The sequence below is a fragment of the Musa acuminata genome, chromosome BXJ1-4, assembly GCF_036884655.1.
Source record: "Musa acuminata AAA Group cultivar baxijiao chromosome BXJ1-4, Cavendish_Baxijiao_AAA, whole genome shotgun sequence".
In the NCBI taxonomy this organism is placed as follows: domain Eukaryota; kingdom Viridiplantae; phylum Streptophyta; class Magnoliopsida; order Zingiberales; family Musaceae; genus Musa; species Musa acuminata.
Window position 1 is genome coordinate 31,946,749 of NC_088330.1, and position 20,752 is coordinate 31,967,500.

Genomic DNA, 20,752 nt, shown 5'->3' on the forward strand with positions numbered 1-20,752 from the left:
TCATAAAAACAAAAACAAAAACAAAAGTAATTGGTTCTTCTAATAAGAATTCAATTTATTGCACCAAAAAATACACCATGAAATGTTTAAATTTAATATTGTATTTATCTAAAATTCTTATCATGATAATTTTTGTGCATCACACCATAAATTTAGCTTTATAACTTATTTGGGATATTAATTAATAAATCTTAGATGAAATGAATTTGAAAAGCTGAGTTGGTGAAGGAGAATAGCCCAAATAACATATGGCTTCTCCTAATAATGGATGGTTGACCAGGTCAAAATGTAGGCCCTTTGTGGACGCTCCTTGAGCTGCTGCCTCACCTTCGTTCCCCTCCGTCCAATCTCTCCTTCCCACCTTTTCCTCCCGCACGCACAAACATCATTAAGTCCTCCTCTCCCTATGCATCCCTGCTTCCTCCCTTCCCCCGTCACCCCTTCTCCTTTCTTTTCCCATTCACCGCGAAGAAAGCATGGTAAGCAGTCTCTCTCTCTCTCTCTCTCTCGCGACTACTCCATGCATGGGTCGAACTTTCCATCACAAACAGCTCGTGCACGTTCAGAGATGTCTCTTCATTGTATGGGATGATGGTTAATGATATGCATTGTGCTTTGGCAAGGCGAACTCGGCGTCGGGAATGGCGGTGCATGATGAGTGCAAGCTCAAGTTCCTGGAGCTGAAGGCCAAGAGGAACTTCCGCTTCATCGTCTTCAAGATCAACGAGAAGCTGCAGCAGGTGACGGTGGAGAAGCTCGGCCAGCCCGACGATAGCTACGACGATCTCACCGCATCCCTGCCACCCAACGAGTGCCGCTATGCCGTCTTCGATTTCGACTTCGTCACCGACGAGAACTGCCAGAAGAGCAAGATCTTCTTCATTTCTTGGTAAGGAAGTGCACAGAACAAGGATCACCAACGACCGCGCTCCATGGATCTGCCTGCAGGTTGCTGACTCGGGAGCTGTATACTTTTCTTCGCTTGCATGCAGGGCTCCTGATGCATCAAAGGTGAGGAGCAAGATGCTGTATGCCAGTTCCAAGGACAGATTCAAGAGGGAGCTTGATGGCATACAAGTGGAGTTGCAGGCCACGGAACCTAGTGAGATGAGCATTGATATCGTGAAAGGGCGAGCTTTATAACCCATTCTCCACTCGGGACCTTCATCCGGTACTGAGTTGTGCAGTAGCCGATGCTGATGATGATGAAATTAGGTTTCTTCAACCATGTCAATGATTGCTTTCAAAAAATGAGGATCACAAATCCATCGAGTGCGTCTAAAGCCTTTCTTTGTATGCAACTCTAATGTGTGTGCTTGAACATCTTTGAAGTCGCTTGTGGTGTTCTTGCATTTCTTATTACATCTATTCTTTCTATCACCTGCCTACAAGAAAATGATTCATCAGGCATCATCATCATCATCATCGTACACGCACACACACACACACAGATTCATCAGGCATCATCATGATCATCATCGTACACGCACACACACACACACAGATTCATCAGGCATCATCATCATCATCACACACACACGCACACACACACACACACAGATTCATCAGGCATCATCATCATCATCATCGTACACGCACACACACACACACAGATTCATCAGGCATCATCATCATCATCACACACACACGCACACACACACACACACAGATTCATCAGGCATCATCATCATCATCATCGTACACGCACACACACACACACAGATTCATCAGGCATCATCATCATCATCACACACACACGCATACACACACACACACAGATTCATCAGGCATCATCATCATCATCACACACACACACGCGCACACACACACACACAGATTCATCAGGCATCATCATCATCATCACACACACACGCGCACACACACACACACACAGATTCATCAGGCATCATCATCATCATCACACACACACACGCGCACGCACACACACACACACACACACACACACACACACACACACACACACACACACACACACACACACACACACACAGATTCATCAGGCATCATCATCATCATCACACACACACACGCACACACACACACAGATTCATCAGGCATCATCATCATCACACACACACACACACACACACACACACACACACACACACACACACACACACACACACACACACACACACACACACACACAGATTCATCAGGCATCATCATCATCATCACACACACACACGCACACACACACACAGATTCATCAGGCATCATCATCATCATCATCATCACACACACACACGCACACACACACACAGATTCATCAGGCATCATCATCATCATCATCATCATCATCATCATCATCACACACACACACACACACACACACACACACACACAGATTCATCAGGCATCATCATCATCATCATCATCATCATCATCATCATCATCATCATCATCACACACACACACACACACACACACACACACACACACACACACACACACACACACACACACACACACACACACACACACACACACACACACACACACACACACACACACACACACACACACACACACACACACACACACACACACACACACACACACACACACACAGAGATGTGTATATATGAATTAGCAAGCTTCACACACACACAATAGTTGCTCATAATATATATATATATATATATATATATATATATATTATATATATACATATATATAATATATATATATATACATGTATATATATACATATACATGTATATATATACATATACATGTATATATACATACATACACACACACAATAGTTGCTCATAATTCGCAAAACAAAGATAATATTCTTCCATTAACCATATCAAATTATACAAAAACCATAGTATCATAATTCAAGTACATCCAATTTCATATACAAATACAAACAAATAACATTTCTTTTCCAAGTTTTGAGTAGCAAAATTTCAAAAAATTTACAAAAGATATGCTTCCTAGAACTTCTATCAAAGTCGAACGCATACAAAGAGTGAATATTATTTATTAGATACATAAATAAGAACTCATGATAATTTTTTATTTATTTTACCAATATCATCTATTCAAGAAGCTCTTTCATCTAAAAGTATTTGCAACTGACTTCACATTTCTTTCATATATTGAGTATTTGTTTATTTTTTTAATTATTAAGTTTTTTAATCTTTTTCTATGGTTATAGATCTTAAACAATGAGATTTGGATACTACAAAATCTAAAGGAGATGGTCCTATATTATAACAATATATAATTAATGTGCAAAGATACCTATTAATATAATTGAATATATTAGTATAAATCAAATTATATATTAAATTATTAATAGATAAATAATATATAATTATTTTCTTACCTCTCAATTGGGTATATCTAATAATCATGCACTGATCCAACAATTTTTTATCTCTTCTGTCAAATGAATAACCAAGTATACTATAATTATAAAAAAATAGTGAAAATATTCTTTCGATATCACATAGAGTAATCGTAATTCAAAATTATAGTTTCTCTAGCTCATTAATATTAAGAACCATAGAATACAATATTTGAAAATCCACATAATTTAATGAGGATTGATCTTACTTTTTTTTAGGCAAAACACCTCGTAATATTATTGGTAAAAGATTTTGCATCAATGTACGATAATCAATATACGATAAACATAACTCTCGAGTCCTAAAATTTTTCATCAATGAAATATGTTGGAAGAATAGCAATCTAGAACTATGATTCCCTCTAATACTTCACAAAAGATATCCTTTTCTCATGTTGACATTGAGAGGCAAGCATGTGATAAATATATTTTATTTAAATCACATTATTGTGGGTGAAGTTAATGTCTTATTCTCATTTATTGAAGATCAAGCCATGTCTTTAGATTGTCTTTTATTTTACTATCAAGATTCAACAATGTTCTAAGCACATTATAGCATATATTTTATTCAATATACATCACATCAAGATTATGGTGCAAGGTATTATTATATCTTTTTCAATATACATCACATCTGTTTTTCTTTTTAAAAAATATATTTTTTAAATAAAAAATTTCCCCTCAAGTTGGTCCAAAATTATTGTGCCAAATGGTTGAACATGAGCTTATCTCAATTCTTGTATTTAATGAGAGAGTGTCTATTGTATCAAAACATATAACAATACTTTCCACCATGTTTCCATCATTTTGAGCAAGTGTTAAAGTTTCAATAAAAACATGCTGATTTATCTTTAGTGTACCACTTAGATAAGTTACCCAAAATATGCAGAAACATCAAGATTTCTTTGCTCAATGCATCATATGGATCAATATCATTCTCCCATGATTTTTTCACCTATTCAATTAAGGGCATCAAATATGCATCAATATCATTTCCAAGTCCCAGTGGTCTGGGAATAAAAGCATTGATAAAATCAAGAAAGTTTGCTTTATACACATCCTTGGAGGCAAATTATATATGACTGAAACAACTGGCCATATCCTATATGTTATGCTCATTATTCTAAATGGATTGAAACCATCAACTACTAATCCAAGCCAAACATTATTATTATGAATCAGAGACAAAGTGTGGATATTGATATTTAAAATTTCTCCAAGCCATAGAGTCTGCAGAGTATCTTAGAAGGTTATATTTCTCTTCACCTTCTTCATGTTATCTCATATAAACAACTTTTGGAGTCTTGAAATTAATGAAAAATAACATAGAACTTTATTGCTTCATCTATTACTTACATGTCTGTCATTAAATTTGTATGTAGATTTGTAGCATACTTATAATATGCAGTTATTATGGCATGCATGAATTTTGTATACCTAACATCTAATTCTCCAAGTAACCTTTTAGTTTTATAAGCTAACTTGGACAATACAACTCCAGATGGCAATGCAATAAGAAATGCATTGAATGACTTATTATTTCACCAACACTTTATATAAAAAAGATGTATAATGAAGAAAAACTTACTAAAATATAAGCAGCTTAGGTTTAATTCTTTACTTTAATCCAATAAAATCTTCAATGTGAATTTCATACAGTAATTCGTAAGTCGGATCAAATTCTCCATGACAAATTTAATTAATATACTCTATTAAAAATCCATAGTTTTACGATTCATATAGCAAGAAATATAACATAATTTGTATGAACATAAAATTTTACTCATTATTAACTCTATTATCATTAAAATTTAACTTTTATCCATAATATTTTATCAACTGAAAAAGAAATAAAAAAATCATATCATTGTTCTACCTAACAAAACAACAATAATAATAAGTTAATCATGTTAAGAAAAATATCATGAGCCTCTCTAATACAACTACTTTAATATGTATATATATATATGTATATGTATATATACATATATACATATACATATATATACATACATATATTTGTATATATATATGTATGTATATATATATTAAAGTGATTGTAGTGATATTTCTAATAACTGATCCACATCGGATTCATTTTTCATTATGGATTTTATCATATTCAAACTCGGTTTTAATCAATTGATTAAGTGACCAAATTGATTTCAAACATAATTACATATATATCGATTTAAACTTGAAACAAATACCTCAATACAATTAAAGTGAGTTAGGTTGAGGTAAATATTCAAAAGAAAAAGGAGATGATTAACTTAGCTAATACATACTTTATCGAATTATTATGTCCGGAGATCAAATCATGTCTTCATAATTTCCCGTTTGTCCAAAATTATGGTAGAATAATTTCTTGTCATTCATAAATGATGTCGATGCGCCTATATGAAGGCCTTCCTTGTGTTGTCGGGAGTCGTAACTTAATTCACGTCACCGTCATCCGTCTCTTGGGAGGCTGTGGATGGGGCGGTATTCTAAACCGCGAGAACTGCAATATCGTAAAGAATTCCATCACCGAGGGCTACCCGAAACGATGACGTGTAATTGTTTTCGATCTTTTTCTTCCTTCCTTACAAGTGAGTCGTTTATGATTACATCTTTACCGAGGGTTATCATACGCGTCGTTCTTGTCTCGCAGAAATGGGGGGGTTTTAGGGTTTCTCCAAGCTTCGACTCCCTTCGTCGGATTCTCTTGCCGTTTGATCTCCGAGGGAGAAATGGAGAGGCTGAAATCTCTAATTCCGGACGAGCTAAAGCGGGTCATCGGCAGAAGTGCGCCGGAGAACTTGACGATGACCTCCTCTTTGCTTCTTGATTTCTTGCGCCCTTTACCTCAGTTTCAACAAGTAATTACCATCTTTTGGTTGATGCTTCAAGAAAGCTGTCATATTGAATGTTGTCATCTTTTCGTTGGCTGATTTATGTTAATTAGGTCATCCGGGAGTTGACGGACCCCGATTTGGCGTTGTGCCGGAAGAGCAAAGAAGCAGCATTGGATTCGAAGCAGAAGGGAAATGAGTGCTTTATGAAAGGGGATTACGTGGAAGCTTTGCGCTTTTACTCGCACGTCTGCTCTTTTTACTTGATTCTTTTCTGTTCATGAGAACTCCGTTTTTGTCACTCACTCTTTTCTTAATCAGAATAACGAAGATTGTTTTCCCTCTTACTGTTTTCATTTTGTATTAGAATATCATTCAAAACGTTATTTACATTAACAAAAAATGTTAGCTGCTTTGTTCAGATGCTGGCTTTATAGTGAGTTGATCGAAATTATCTGAATGGTTGATTATTAGTTTATGAGAAAACTTTTTATTTTATCTGGCTACCTTCAACACAAAATGAGAGTCTTGTTTGTTCTCTGATGGATTTATTGATGCTTCATGATCTCTTAAAACAGGCATTACGTCATGCACCTGCGAATTCTGAGATGGACGTGAATTTGGTTGCTACATTGTATGTAAACCGGGCTTCAACTATGCATGTAACTTATTGCTCTCATTTGTTTCAATTAACGCAAGCTGCCACAATGTTTCTAACTTTAGTTTGTTGATTGTGATTATTAACATGCATTTAGTACCAGGGTACAATATGATTTACATGAATTATTTTTTGTTTTTTCTTAATATCACATCATTTCTTATTTATGCTTAGCTGTAAAAGTTCATTATAACCATTAGTTTTCTTTAATTAGATGTTGAAAAATGTTATGTGAATTGTTTGTGTTCACCGTACTGGATGGTATCATATGTTACATCTTGTCATAATTCTATTTTGGGATAGAACAATTATTGCTTTGAACTGGTATGGGGTTGTCATGGGTATAAATCTTTGTGCATTTCTTTGAACTTTGCATAACATGGGTTTCTTGTATTCCCAAATTTTGTGGATTACTTGATACAAAACTAGATTCACTATCATATATATATATATATATATATATATATATATATATATATATATATATATATATATATATATATATATATATATATATATATATTTGTGTAGATAGTTCACTTATGACACACATATTTTATCACTAATTGTTAAGTCAGAAATTTCCTGTATTTCATCGTATGTTTTCTTATGTTGCACATTCATTTCTCTACCAGAAATTGGGCCTTCTGCAAGAGTGCATTCGGGATTGCAACCGTGCTATTTCAATTTTTCCTGCTTATGTGAAGGTAGGTGAACAAATCCTGGTTCTCGTCTGTTTTATTTGCTATGCTTTATTGGAAGGATTGTACAAGAAGCACATGATCATGAAAGGAAGACTGTTGGTGAAGAAGAAGCATGATTATCTTTCTTAGGTTTCTTAAGAGAATGAATATATGTGGATTCCAGTAGGTGATCAGAAATCATTCATGACCAAGGATGAGTAGCTTTATGTTGCAGCATGGAAATTCTTCTGTTTTGTATAGGTGTATGCAGGGCAATCTTGCATGCTTGTTACACAATGTGCTGGTGAGGTGCTATCCTCAAGCATGTTAATATATTTATTTCATTATCTTGTTGATTGTGCATCTTGGCTGTCTTGGCACATGCATGATTGGACCCAATTTTCTCACTTTTTGCTTGGCAAGTAAAACTCGATGCAGAAAAGGTCTCGATATTAAAACAATAAGACAAGTTTTGACATGGTGTTTTCGAAGGCATCATTGCTTATCAGAAGGTCCATTCGAGATGGACTTTTATTTGTATAAATAGGAGTGGAGCTAACATATAAGTGATCTTAATTTGTATTAGAGTTACAAGTTCTAATTGCATAAATAGTTACTATCATCACTACCCTATGACCATTGTAATGAGGAACCTGCCAATTGTTTCAACCTATTTAATTCATTCACTGTTTTCTTGGTAATTCCTAAAATATATCTTATCCATTTTTCCTTGTTTTCTTATTGCTTATCTTTGTATGCAGGCATGGTATAGAAGAGGAAAGGCTAATGCTTCTCTAAAAGACTACAAACATGCTACACATGATCTAGAAGTAGCTGTAAGTATGGAAGACAATCCATCTAGGAAGAGCCAGATCAAAGGAGAACTTAGTATTGTGTTAAGTGAATCCAGTAGTTCTAATGAGATTGGGATGGTTAGCAATAATGGAGAAGATGAGAAAGTGGATTCCTTAGGTTAGCATATCTTAGTCATTTGCAGTATTTACGTCTTTTTTTTATCTTCTTTATATGAGTATGGTGCTTAACTGAGATGAGATTCTGGCAAGGTAATGATGTTTAGTAGATGTACTTAATGGCTAATCACCAATGACCATCTATTATCGATCCATTTTCCTGGAGTGCTTATTTGACTTGTCCTTGCCTTATTGTTTAACTTGAGAGGATTCTTGTTATCGGAATTCTTGTCATAAAAAATTTCTTGTTATATTGTCCAATCATCAAATGTTGCTATTTCATGCTAGTTCACTTTAGAGTTAATTCAAATTAGAGTTTTATCTAATTATATTATTTTTTAACTTTCAAGGAGTGATACAGTGTTGGCTTTATGGCAGCTCAGTCAAAAGCTCTGGTACTTCAGTGTGTCTCCTCACCACACAAAGGCAGAGGACTGACATCTGCACATGACATTCCTCCAGCTTCCTTAGTTCACCATGAAGAACCTCTTGCCGCGGTATGACTTTGGATGAATTTACTCAACCTCCTCAGATTATTAGATTCTATTGATTACTTAATTTTTCCATGACCATATCCAGTGAGTTTGTAGATGCTAGAATTCTAATAGTTTTATTCATTGTATTTTCTACTAAATATCCCATTTGTTGTGATTTGCAGATTTTGCTGAAGTCTTGCCGGGAAACTCATTGCCACTTTTGCTTTGATGAACTCCCAGCAGATATTTTGTTCTGTCCTTCATGTACTATACCAGTTTACTGCTCAAAGAATTGCCAGGAACAGGCTTTTGGGAAACATGATACTTATCTGAGTAAGAAAAATTTGGCCACGGATCTTGAGAAACATGTTATGAATGCTATCTTGGCAAATCCTACAAGAAGTACTGGAGAAGATATATGCAGTAATCACATTCTGGAACATCGACATGAATGTGGAGGTGCACATTGGTCTGCTGTTTTACCACCTGACATAGTTTTGGCTGCTCGATTGATAGTAACTTCTATAGAAAAATGCAAGGCTTCTGGGACGATCTTTAATCCCTTGGATTATTTGGTGAACGTCTATATTAACATTTCGGATTTTTGCTTTGCTTTGTTTACTCATTTTTAAGGTTAGCTGTAGTCATGAATAATATTGTGTTTTTTCTTGTGTAGGACTTTGTTCACAACTATGCTCAAAATCCTTCAGTTAGCAAGTTGGAGTTGCATGTCTACGCGATTGTCCTGTTGTACTGTTTGCATCAATATTATAATTCAGATTTTCCACTCAATGGGGCTTCTGTAGCTCAGGTACCATGAAATTTATACATTGTTATGGAACTTGATTAAATATTGTTTGTGAAATTTTTGTGATCATTGGTTTGCTCAAGTTAAATGAATTGTTGAATCTGTAAACAAACTGTTCACATGATTAGTGTCAAATTCATTATTTTATTTTATCAATACCTTTTTTGTCAGCATTAAATATAGGAGAAAAACTGAATGATCATCCTTTGTCTGCATTCTCAAATGCAAATCTTGCATTTTTGAGGTAATTGTAGCTTAACATGCCTCATCTCTTCATATGAGAAAGAATCTCTTCTGTTTGTTTAGGAACATAGTCCTGATGCCCTCAGAAACATAGTGCAGTTTTTTTTGCTTGTGAATGTGAACAATCAAGAAAAATATACTAATGCAAGAATAGAATTAGGATAAGATTCAAGATTATTTCTATAGGGCCTCTAGTGCTTGGACTTTAAGGAAAATTCAATTGGGTTCATATACTTCAGTTTCTCTCGATGGCATCCTAAATGTTAACTAAAGTTTCAATCAGGTTCTATCATTAATATCCCTAACCCCTGATGGAAAGCTGACCTCATTACATAATCAGACTTGACTTGCTAACCTAGCACAACGTCAGCAAGCGAAGTTGTTTGATGTGTTCAATATGTTCCAAAAACCAAAGTTTAAGGCATGCTGAGCTTGGCTTACCTCAATATGTTTTACCAGTATGAGCTATTATCTCAATAGAGGAGAATTTGGACCTCTTGATTGCCTTTCAGTTAAGTGTCACCCATCGAGTTATCCCTCTGGATTATGGATTAACTACCAGTATGTGATGTTATCTTGGAGGTCATATAGGAGATTCTGGAACTTTTAAATGTTTTTCAGTTATTTTACTGTTTATACTGTTCTAAAGAGTCGCCAATGCTGCAGTTGATTCTGGTGATCTCCCAAATTAAGGTTAATTCTATGGCAGTTATCCATATGAAATCACATAATCGAGATGAGGCTTTTGGAAAGTGTTCAAAGTTTTTTACTTTCGAAGAGCATATTACACAAGACACCAAGCAGGTACTTTACCTACATAGTCGCTATATTGTTAACATTGTTGTGTTTTAATATGGGTTCACTTACCACAGCACCTGCTGATCCTCTGTTACATTTATTCATAAATGGTCACATATTTATTTACCTGACAACAATAAAAGTTGTTTATGCTTGTAACCATGATTCTGCTATTTGAAGTACATCAGGGCATATATGAAATACATTCTTTTTAATTGTGTATTTACATACCATCATGTGAAGTACTTGTTTCTCTTTGTACTGTTCTTTGTGTGGAAATGGTCTCATTTGTCTTAATGTTTGGCACCATCAGAAGTTTTAAAACATTATATTGATGGATATGAATTCATCTTGGGGAACACCTGAGATTTTTGACATATTAAGTTTGAACTGTTTAACAAGTCCATTTAAAATTAACTCTTAATCTGACACTAACTCTTAGCCTAATGACTGAATAGGACACTTAACAAATTTTAGTGTCATCAATAATTTTGAATCTAGGATAGCATCTTATAGATCTTCTAGACCAACCACTGTATAGTATTTTCAGTTGATGTTTTATTTATCCCAATATATATTTTGTTGGCCATTGAATTAGACATGCTATCCTCTTTGAGATATTAAATGGCTGTTTTGCTCTCCTTGTATTTAAACACATTTTCTTCATTTAATAGGTCAAAGTAGCACAAGCTATATACTCAAGGGGTAGCTTGTTTAATCATTCATGCCAGCCAAATGTTCATGCTTATTTTCTTTCTCGTACACTTTTTGTACGCTCAGTAGAAGTTGTGCCCGCGTGGTGTCCGCTTGAGCTGTCTTATGGTCCGCAGGTAATTTCTCAAAAGGTGTCTTGATTAATATACAGATTACTCATTGTGTGCTGGTGCATGTAACTTATCTATAATATATCAGTATTGGCTCTGAGCGTTTGGCTTTTCTACAGGTAGGAGAGTTGGATCTTCAAGGTAGACAGAAGTTGCTCGAAGAGCAGTACTCATTCCAATGCCGTTGCTCCAGTTGTTCAGAATTGAACTTGTCAGATCTTGTCATGAATTCTTTTCGGTGTGTTCGGCCTTATTGTCTTGGTGCAGTTCTAGAAGCCACACATTACAAAAGGCTTGAAAGCAATTTCTTGCAAGTTTCTAATGCATCTGGCACCTTTAAACTCTCTCTACCAGTATGCCAACCTGAACTTGTCTAATTTATGTCTGGTACAATAAATATGCATTTAGTGTTTGCTAATGTGTTTAGTATGAATTATTCTGGATGAATTCCATTTTATGATTTGAAGCATTTTTCTGCTTGTCAGTTGCTTAGCAGTAAAAAGGACATAAGTGATGTGGCACGGATGTTGCTTCATGAAAGAGGAGCCAATAGTCACATTGCTGCTGGGCATTGCATGAGTTGTGGTTCTTGTTGTGATCTCGAATGCTCAACTGCAGGTTCTAAAAGTTCTCTTGCAAACATCCAAAGGTATTGGCTATTAATCTATTTCTTTGTCTGCCCAAATTCATACAGCTGCAAGATCTAAAGTGCATATACTGACAGGTTGAAGGATTCTTTGGATTCAGATCAAATTCCAGATGCTTTTGTTTCAGAGATGCTGAGTTCTCTCAGTCATTTAAGATCAGTAAGGCATCCGTATAGCAAGATTGTTGCTGAGGTCAGTTTCTTCACAGGATAGTTTACTATTTGTTTTTCAGCACTAGGTAGTCTTCATAATTACTGTAATCAAGGAATTTGCAGAATCTCCCCAATGTTGAAATCGATTATTAGCAGTGATTTAAAAAGCGCTAGGCGCCAAAAGGCGCCAAGGTCCACAAACGCCCGAGGCGCTACGCGCTCGCCCAGGCGCTCGCCCGAGCGAAGCGAGGCGCTAAAATATAAAAATATATAATATAATTAATAATTTCAAATAAATAAAAATTAACAACATTAAAATCAAAATAATATATTATTAATCTATTAACAGAAAATTAATCATCGAGGAAGCAGCGGCGAGCGGCGGCAGCAGCAGCGGCGAGCGGCGGCAACAGCAGCGACGAGCGACGGCAGCGGCAGCGGGAAAGGAAAAGGGAGCGGAAGGCACGAGCAGCGGGAGGGCTCGAGGGAGGCGCGAGCAGCGGGAAGGCTCGCGGGAGGGCTCGCGGGAGGCGCGAGCAGCGGGAGGGCTCGAGGGAGGCGCGAGCAGCGGGAAGGCTCGCGGGAGGGCTCGCAGGAGGCGTGAGCAGCGAGAGGGCTCGCGGGAGGCGCGAGCAGTGGGAGGGCTCGCGGGAGGCGCGAGCAGCGGGAGGGCTCGAGAGAGGCGCGAGCAACGGGAAGGCTCGCGGGAGGCGCGAGCAACGAGAGGGCTCGCGGGAGGCGCGAGCAGCGACAGCGGCGAGCAGCGGCAGCGGGAGCAGGAGCGACGAGCAGTGAGATCGCGATCGGGATCGGCAGCAGGTTAGGGTTGGGGGTATATCGGTTTAGTTGGTTCGATTGAACCAACTAACAACCGAACCAGGACCGAACCAGACCTAAAAATCTGGTTCGGTCGCCTGGTTTAACCCAGGCGCTCGCCCGAAGCGCCCGACGCCTGGGCTCGGGCGAGCGCCTAGGCGGCGCCTCTTTGAAGTGAGGCGCTCGGGCCTCGCCTCGCCTCGCCCGAGCGCCTAGGCGAGCGCCCGAGCGCCTATTGAAATCACTGATTATTAGCAACTCCAATCTGGGTTCTCTTAGTTATGGAGTTTTTTAAGTATGCATAGGTATTACTCCGATGATAATAATCAAGGGACAGAAAACTTAAAATTGCTAACTGAAACAGCAGCATGGGTAAATCAATATAAGCAGTTCCTATTAAATGGACTTTGTGCTGACCCAAAAGAACACACTTTATGATGCAGGCTGATGATAATGTGGCTGAGGCGTTTGTTAGGATTGGGGAGCTTAAATTGGCAGTGCAGCACTGTGTTGCTTCGATCGAGGTACCTATCAGAAACAATTATGGTTTCATTATAAATCACAATATCTCTGATGCTATCCGTTGCACTGATCTGAAGATAAATTTGTGTTGTTTTTGTCATTTTACTTCACATACAGCTGAAGCATAGTTAACTAATGTTAATTACTTAATCAGGTCAACTTTGTGAGTTCAACCTTATCTTAGATTTTAGATTCAGTGGTATGGAGTCCAAGCCCTGGAGTCATTTGTGTTTTGTGGAAAGAATCTGGCTTATGCAAAATGGCATGATCTGCATGTCATGCAGACTTAATGCTGCATAATTTGTGACATCACGTTTTGCTACTGGATTTTGGCATCGCAAAAATATATTAGATTCATTAGCTAAATCAGACTGAGGATTATTTGTTTATATAGAAGAAAAAGGTTTGTTTGTTATTGGTTGATGTAGAACCTGTGACTCAGAAGATTAATTTGTTGTCAATTAGACTGAAACTTTACATACAATTCAAAGATTTTTGTACCACTGTTTTCTAAAATATGTTAATCTTATTGTTTTTCTTTGACTGCACTTTGCAGATCCTTGAGAAGCTTTACGGTAGCAATCACATCGTCATGGGACATGAGTTGATGAAGTTAGCCTCAATTCAGCTCTGCACGGGTGATCGGACTGCTACTCTGAGTAGTATTGAACGGGTAGAGTCAATATTTTTACTTTATTATGGATCTCATGTCGATCGGATATTCCCACACCTGAAGGTCCTCAGAACAGAAGCCGAGAGACTTGCTTCTTGAGAAAGCCAAGTGCTGTGCTCACCACAGAATTTGTTTCTCAACCTGGTCAAGTCATCCTTGTCCAAGCACCATATCTGAGGACTCCTCGACGCCATAACCTGTATGCTATTAGCTTAAGGAGGAGAGGAGAGCAGAGTCTCTATGACTTGAGCCTTTTTCTTACACATCAAGCAAGCACTGGTAATGTTGGTTTCCATTGAACTCTTTTTATGAGGGAAATATGTATTTTGTTGAACTTGTTCTGGTACTTTCAATTAATACACTTCTGGTTGGTTTCTTTGTAACTTTACGTGCATATTCATTTAAGCATCTCTTGTAGAGTAAGTGTACAAGAAGAGTTTGATGCTGAAATTGATGGATTATAAGTTAGAACATGAGAACTTCGGAAGCATCAACCTGCCAGGACTTAAACCTTGATAAATTATGCTGAAATTGACGAATTACGTGCCTAGGTCGGAACACTCGATGCTTCAAGATCATACGAGAACTCAAACCTTGGATGCATCAAGCTGCCAAAGCTTGAACAGCTGACTTGGGTTTAGCGTTGTCGCTCAAGCTTCACATCTCAAAAAGATTTGAACGCATTGACGAACAATGGTGGTTTCCTTCTCTTCTATTTGGAGTGTCGGCAACAATCCTCCTCGTCTGTCCGTGCCGACCATTAGCGTGTGTCCATACGGAGAATCGATTCGGCCATTCAGCCTGCGGAGTACGTTCTTTGGTCATCTTTGGTAGATGTCTCAGACATGGGCGAAGGGTTGTCGAGGATCGGATCTTCCTTCTCTGCGCTCTGGAATCTGACCCTGCAAAGTAACTTTTTATCTTGGGAGCTTGAATGGGCATGCTTTAGGTGAAGAATGGAAGGACTTACTTTCGTAGTGGTGCTCTTCTTGGTCACCTTCCTTCTCCTTCTCTTCCCTTTGATGGTCGGCGAGAGCTTCTCAGGTGGTGGAGGCGATGAGATGAACAGCGCCACCTGTGCGAATGACACGAATGCCAGGTGGGGTAAGACGTCGAGGTGGTGAAGCGAATGGTTTACGTGGGGTCCCCCAATCGAGTGGCTAATGGTTTTGACTTTGGGCCCCGCTTAGCGTGTGGTGCCCACGTGGAGGCTTCGAGTGCTATCCTGCGCTACCGCTCCCAGCGTCTCGTAGCCGCAGATCCGAACGCCTATATAAAGCCCAACCGACTCAGCGAAGCGCCATTTCCAGTTCCAAACCCACAACGTCTATTACAGTCGCGACGAGGACGACGACGAGAGCGGCCATCGGAGGGGAAGTCGAAGAAGATCCCCAATGCGAACTCGATTCCTCAACACCGATTACTTCTCCTCCCGATCTCCGATAGAAACCCTAAGGCGCTTCCAGTTCTTCCCCCTTCCTCCACCTCCTCTTCCCCCTCTCCTTCCCGATCCTTCCCTCGGCGTCCAGATCCCCTTCTCGGATCTCGATCTAGACCTGCGGATCCCTTTGGACATCGATCTGTTCCCAATCGAGAATGCCCGATCTCAGTTTCTCTCGGATGTCATTCCCAAGATCCATCCCGACACAGATCACCGGAGCTCCCTTCGTTTCGCCCCTCGGAAGCGGAGACTGGTCTCTCCACTGCCAGAAATCGACGACCCTGAGGTAAATCAGCTCCTTCTTTTTTTTCTTGTTTGAGTTTATTCATTTTCATTTCACGTGTTGGTTTCATTCATGCCGCAGAAGAAGAGCGGAGCTGCGTGTCACTATGAAGATGACCAAAAAGGTTGGGGCAGTTCTAGATCTGGTGCGACTGATGCTGACGTTTCAGACGTGGGTCATTGTGTTTGCTTAGTTTCTTGCATTGGTTTCCTCTTGTTAAATTTGGTTTGGCCATTGCTAGTGTGCTATTGCTTGCAGGAAGTATCAATTCTCATCCAGGGAGAAAAGGATGTGGGCGAGTGTTTAGATTTGAGGTCTAGTGTTTTTGTTGCTAAAGATCTAGAGGTAGAATTATTAAGTGTGCTTTTTTAGTTTTTATGTAGATAAGGGTTGTTCATTTATTTTGATTATTCTAAATACGAGAATTTCTGTATCTCGATTTCATATCATTAGGGTAACGAGTTACTGAAGGAACACCTGTTTGAGATAGTTGAGTTGGATCTACCACTGGTAAGAACTTTGAGTATATTTGAAAGAGCAGTCACTGGTTCCTTTTTTACTGTTCTGCAATTTTTTTCTCACAATCTTCTAGCTTTTTTTGTAATTGGTTTGTCAGGGAGAGTCCATGGGATCCTCCAAAACAGAGGAATCTGGAATTTATTTCAAGATTCCAGACATCACAATACCTCTGGTATGATGAAACCATTTCATTTTGACAACATTATGCTGTATGTTTTCTGCTATTCTGTTTTCTCTATGCTCATTTTTGCTGTCGGATTTCCAAGTTCTAATGCTGAAATTTGTGGTTTAATATTTGGCAAGGCAAAGTCAACATGTTACTGGAAAACAACATCACATCCCAAAATCTAAGGTTGTTGGCCAAAAGTCAATGTGTACCATCTGGGAAAATTTCTTTCAAAGATTTTCCATGCACATCAGAGAAAACATCAATTTGTTGATGTTTCCTCTGATTAGCACGTTTTGCATAAACTTTTAGGAAATGATGACTGCTTTATCCATTCGACAATATCTCCATAAGAATCTAGATCTATAACATTAGCCTTTTATTTGAGAATGAATTATATGATAGCTTATGAATGAAAGCCTAATTTGATTGATATCTCAATCTCATGATTTAAGATAAATTTTTAGTTTGCGAAAATTCAATAATCATCTTAGATTCTTAAGTAATGGTAAATTGTATCACATTCATGTGGTTTCTGAGAATTTATTTGACGGTACCAACCACTTTAGTGTTAGATTTTCACTTGTCCTTGAAAAATAAATAGTGATGAAGCTGCAATATACTTGTATGCAAAGGCAATGATGGTTGCTAGAATGTTACATTGAAGCACTTTACTCATCATATTGGCAACTTATATCTATATAACATACTATAACCCACCAGAAAAGAGTGACAAACTACGTTGCAGTTTGTTATTTGTTTATAACCATTGATGTTGAACATGTCCGTTCTGTCAAGTTCGTGGAAATTTTACACTAGTAAATCCAAATATGGCTGTCAGTCGTCTTTAAAAAAGGAAAACAATACATACACTGAAATTTTTATGATTTATAATCCGATGCATGTCTTCTTGGAGAATTGCTGTGTTTTTCTTGTTATACAAATATATGCTTCTTTGTAGGATAGTCTCGACATTGATGTTGAAGTTACAGTCATATATCCCCATAAGGTTGCTAAGTCAACTTATTTAGTGGACGATATCCATGCCAAATCTGACAAAGAAGAATTCTCTCCTCTCAAAGTTAATACTTCTTCCGTAGACAGGACACTGGATCATTATATGATATTACCTCAACTAGAAGTCCATGAGCACTATTTGGACCCTGACGCTGGTATTGCCAATGCAGAAGTTCTCAGTTGTATGCTTCCACTTTTTGAAGCTTGTGATGGGCATCAAGTTGACAAGTTGGCGATTAATGCAAATGATTTTTTGGAATCTAATAGTGTAGACATAATGGAACATATTTCAGAAGACACTTCAATGGACTACTTCCCTGAAGAGAAACCTATGTCTCTCAGCTCCATACTAGATATGAATGTCATAAATCTCGGTGATATTATGCTCCTTGAAAGAGGTTCAGTAATCTATTGTGTTGCAGCTAATGGAGATTATTCTCACATGCCATGCTCTGTACATTATCAGGAAGTTCAAAATTTTGATTTTCCTTCAGATGATGTCTTGCAAATTGTTGTCAATTCACAACAAGCAAAGACCCTGGATATGACTGAGCTAATGGTCATAGATGATATGGATTTTGCTGGGGGCCTGTATCAATCTTTTGTCAGTACTGAGCTGGCTCTGATTGATGATACATTCAAATCACTACCTACTCCTATCCTTTGTGATGATAAAGCAATAAAATCAGTGAGCATGGTCGTTGAGGAGTTACTTCATGCTCTGAAACCTCATTCTCTGTCTGCAAGTGATGGAATATATTTAGATTGGCATCCTTTGCTAGAACGGGCATGCAACCGTGAAATTTGCTTTACATATATGAATATGCTACATAATGTAAGTAGTTGCAGTACAACTTCTGATCTTCAAACTGACATTGCAGAAAATGCAGCCATTGATATTGATTTTTTTGATGATTTTCTGGAAAATGTAGACACACTACAGTGTGAAGAATTACCTACAGAACTTCATAGGAATATTCCCCATATTACTTATTCATCTTCAAAACCTGAAAGCACTCGGATGCCAAACAATGGAAAATTCGAGGAAAATGCAGAAAGGAAAGTTAACATTATTACACAAAAGACTTCGTTTTTGTCTGAGTCAATGTCTCAATCTAATGATCTCAGCTTCTTCTTGGATGTGAGGAAAGGCACATCTATGGGAAACTATAAAGATGGAACTGTAAAATGTTCTGATAAGCATATTACAGCACCTATTGCTGTCTTGCAAGAGCCATCTATCCCATGTGGTATCCCTAAAGAGGTGTTTGCACAGTGGGTAATTGATGTGCATACTGTTTGCCTCTCTGACCATATTCTGGGCCTTATGGATCACATTAAGAAAAGTTATTTGGCCATCTTGGAGGAGAGCCCTTATTTGAAAGCAGACCTTGTGCACATTGCCAATGAATCTGAAACTTCTAGCCTTTCAAGGCAAAAACTATTAAATCTTATTATAAACAAAATTTCAAAACGGTGCACTTCAGACTCAAGTCATGAAGATGTTATGGCATATGTTGCACTATATGGTATTAAGCAGTTGTCATATTTCTTGTGCTTCTTTGGTGTCCATGCTGCTCATCTATATGTAAGCTATTTGGTTAGAAACATCAAAACAATGGCAGAAAGATTAAGATCACTTGAGGCCTTACTTGAAGATGAATGCTGGAAATCTGGTAAACAATTAATTGATCCACATCCATCACTGTCTCTCATTGAAGGGCTACTTATGTCAAATATTCAGAATTCTGAGAAGATACTGATTGTAGCTGAGAGAGTATTTTGGTTGCCACTGACTTGGAAGCTGGCTTCAATGGGAATAAAATTGCATGCTATAAAGGCTAATTCTCTGCCCCCAAGTAATTTGGATGGAATAGACAGCACTGAATATGACAATTCTGTGTTGGAACATCTTCATCATTCAGATTGCTTACTGGTATCTTACGAGTAAGATTTCATTACTATAAGTGTAGGAATTTTTGTCTTCAATGCTATTATATTGAATGTAATACTGTTTTTTGTTTTTGTCTTTTGCTTTTGATTTACTTAAGTTGTCTCTAGTGTTTAAATGCCTTTTGCTATGATAACTAATTTTTTGTGCTACACCTAACAAATAAATATTCTTTTGTCTTGAATTTTTTTTTATATTCTTGAACTTGCTTTCATCTTATTAAACAGTCATCAATCAGAAAGCAAGTTTGCAAAATGCTCTTGTCAATGTGGAGTTTTGGAGGGTGTATGTAATCTTACTTCTGCAAGCATATAGGCTATTTCTATGTACTGATTCAATATTTTGGTAATTAGACAATAAAAGGTCAACTTCTTTTAGGTTTCTTTGGTGTGTGATTACGGAAGCTGAGACAAGGGACATTGTTAGAGATTATTTTTTCCTTAATGTTTATACTTTATAGTACGTGTTTTTTTTTCTCACTCCTTTTCTTCTTCCCTTTTTGTAGTCTTTCATTAATGGGAGACCTAGTGCACAAGACACCCATCATTATGGGGGGTTTGAGGGACAATACATACAATCTAGATTGCAATAGGCAATCTTACTATAGCACCATGGCTCTGAACTATATGGGCTTTGGGGAGGATCAATATATGCAGCCTTACTCCTATAATAGTATAATTAAAGATGATATTTTAATGACTCGAATCTTAGTCACCTAGTGCACAAGGTGCCTACCAATATAGGGCGCTAGAAGGTATAACATATACAACCTTAATCCTGTTATCCGAGAGTTTGTTTTCATATCTCGAAGCTTGGTCATCTAAATTGCAAAAGAGCAATCTCACCAAGGCTCACTCTCTGGTGCACAAGGCTTTCAAGTTTCAACAA

General features: G+C 37.7%; 3 protein-coding genes across 10 annotated transcripts in view; all 3 read left to right on the top strand.

Moving 5' to 3' along the window:
* Positions 1 to 350: 350 nt before the first annotated feature.
* Positions 351 to 1,348, top strand: LOC103995456 (actin-depolymerizing factor-like). Its single transcript, XM_009416428.3, has 3 exons — positions 351 to 479; positions 624 to 889; positions 993 to 1,348. The coding sequence occupies exons 1-3, from the start codon at positions 477 to 479 to the stop codon at positions 1,141 to 1,143; spliced, it is 420 nt and encodes a 139-aa protein (XP_009414703.1). The 5' UTR covers positions 351 to 476; the 3' UTR covers positions 1,144 to 1,348.
* A 4,662-nt stretch (positions 1,349 to 6,010) lies between these two features.
* Positions 6,011 to 14,870, top strand: LOC135580812 (uncharacterized). Of its 7 annotated transcripts, none has more exons than XR_010502333.1 (15): positions 6,011 to 6,243; positions 6,330 to 6,464; positions 6,795 to 6,878; positions 7,510 to 7,581; positions 8,319 to 8,529; positions 8,907 to 9,025; positions 9,187 to 9,579; positions 9,681 to 9,815; positions 10,722 to 10,859; positions 11,528 to 11,683; positions 11,797 to 12,030; positions 12,163 to 12,326; positions 12,425 to 12,516; positions 13,736 to 13,816; positions 14,371 to 14,427. XR_010502333.1 is itself a non-coding variant. In XM_065174682.1 (15 exons), the coding sequence occupies exons 1-15, from the start codon at positions 6,115 to 6,117 to the stop codon at positions 14,584 to 14,586; spliced, it is 2,382 nt and encodes a 793-aa protein (XP_065030754.1). In that variant the 5' UTR covers positions 6,011 to 6,114; the 3' UTR covers positions 14,587 to 14,870. The 7 variants fall into 7 exon arrangements, 6 of the variants coding, with proteins under 6 accessions (XP_065030754.1, XP_065030746.1, XP_065030761.1 ...); XM_065174682.1 differs by having other exon boundaries at positions 12,402 to 12,516; positions 14,371 to 14,870; XM_065174674.1 differs by lacking the exons at positions 13,736 to 13,816; positions 14,371 to 14,427 and adding an exon at positions 12,849 to 13,724 and having other exon boundaries at positions 12,402 to 12,516.
* Positions 14,871 to 15,807: 937 nt separating this feature from the next.
* The window catches only part of LOC103987278 (protein SHORTAGE IN CHIASMATA 1 homolog), a 10,920-nt gene continuing 5,975 nt past the window's right edge, over positions 15,808 to 20,752 (top strand). Inside the window, exons 1-6 of one of the 2 annotated variants that reach the window (XM_009405573.3) lie at positions 15,808 to 16,214; positions 16,293 to 16,382; positions 16,470 to 16,556; positions 16,665 to 16,721; positions 16,828 to 16,902; positions 17,858 to 19,860. In XM_009405573.3, coding sequence (XP_009403848.2) covers positions 15,882 to 16,214; positions 16,293 to 16,382; positions 16,470 to 16,556; positions 16,665 to 16,721; positions 16,828 to 16,902; positions 17,858 to 19,860 — 2,645 coding nt within the window. In that variant the 5' untranslated portion in view covers positions 15,808 to 15,881. Of the gene's footprint in view, positions 16,215 to 16,292; positions 16,557 to 16,664; positions 16,722 to 16,827; positions 16,903 to 17,857; positions 19,861 to 20,752 lie in introns of both variants that reach the window. The other variant, XM_018829838.2, reaches the window with a different exon arrangement.

Excerpts from the sequence above, each read along its gene's own strand:
- LOC103995456 (XM_009416428.3), top strand. Across the intron at positions 890-992 it reads AAGATCTTCTTCATTTCTTG|GGCTCCTGATGCATCAAAGG; the intron begins GTAAGGAAGTGC and ends GCTTGCATGCAG.
- LOC135580812 (XM_065174674.1), top strand. The coding sequence starts at position 6,115 with ATGGAGAGGCTGAAATCTCTAATTCCGGACGAGCTAAAGCGGGTCATC. Across the intron at positions 7,582-8,318 it reads TTTTTCCTGCTTATGTGAAG|GCATGGTATAGAAGAGGAAA; the intron begins GTAGGTGAACAA and ends CTTTGTATGCAG. Across the intron at positions 12,517-12,848 it reads ATAGCAAGATTGTTGCTGAG|CGGCGAGCGGCGGCAGCAGC; the intron begins GTCAGTTTCTTC and ends TCGAGGAAGCAG.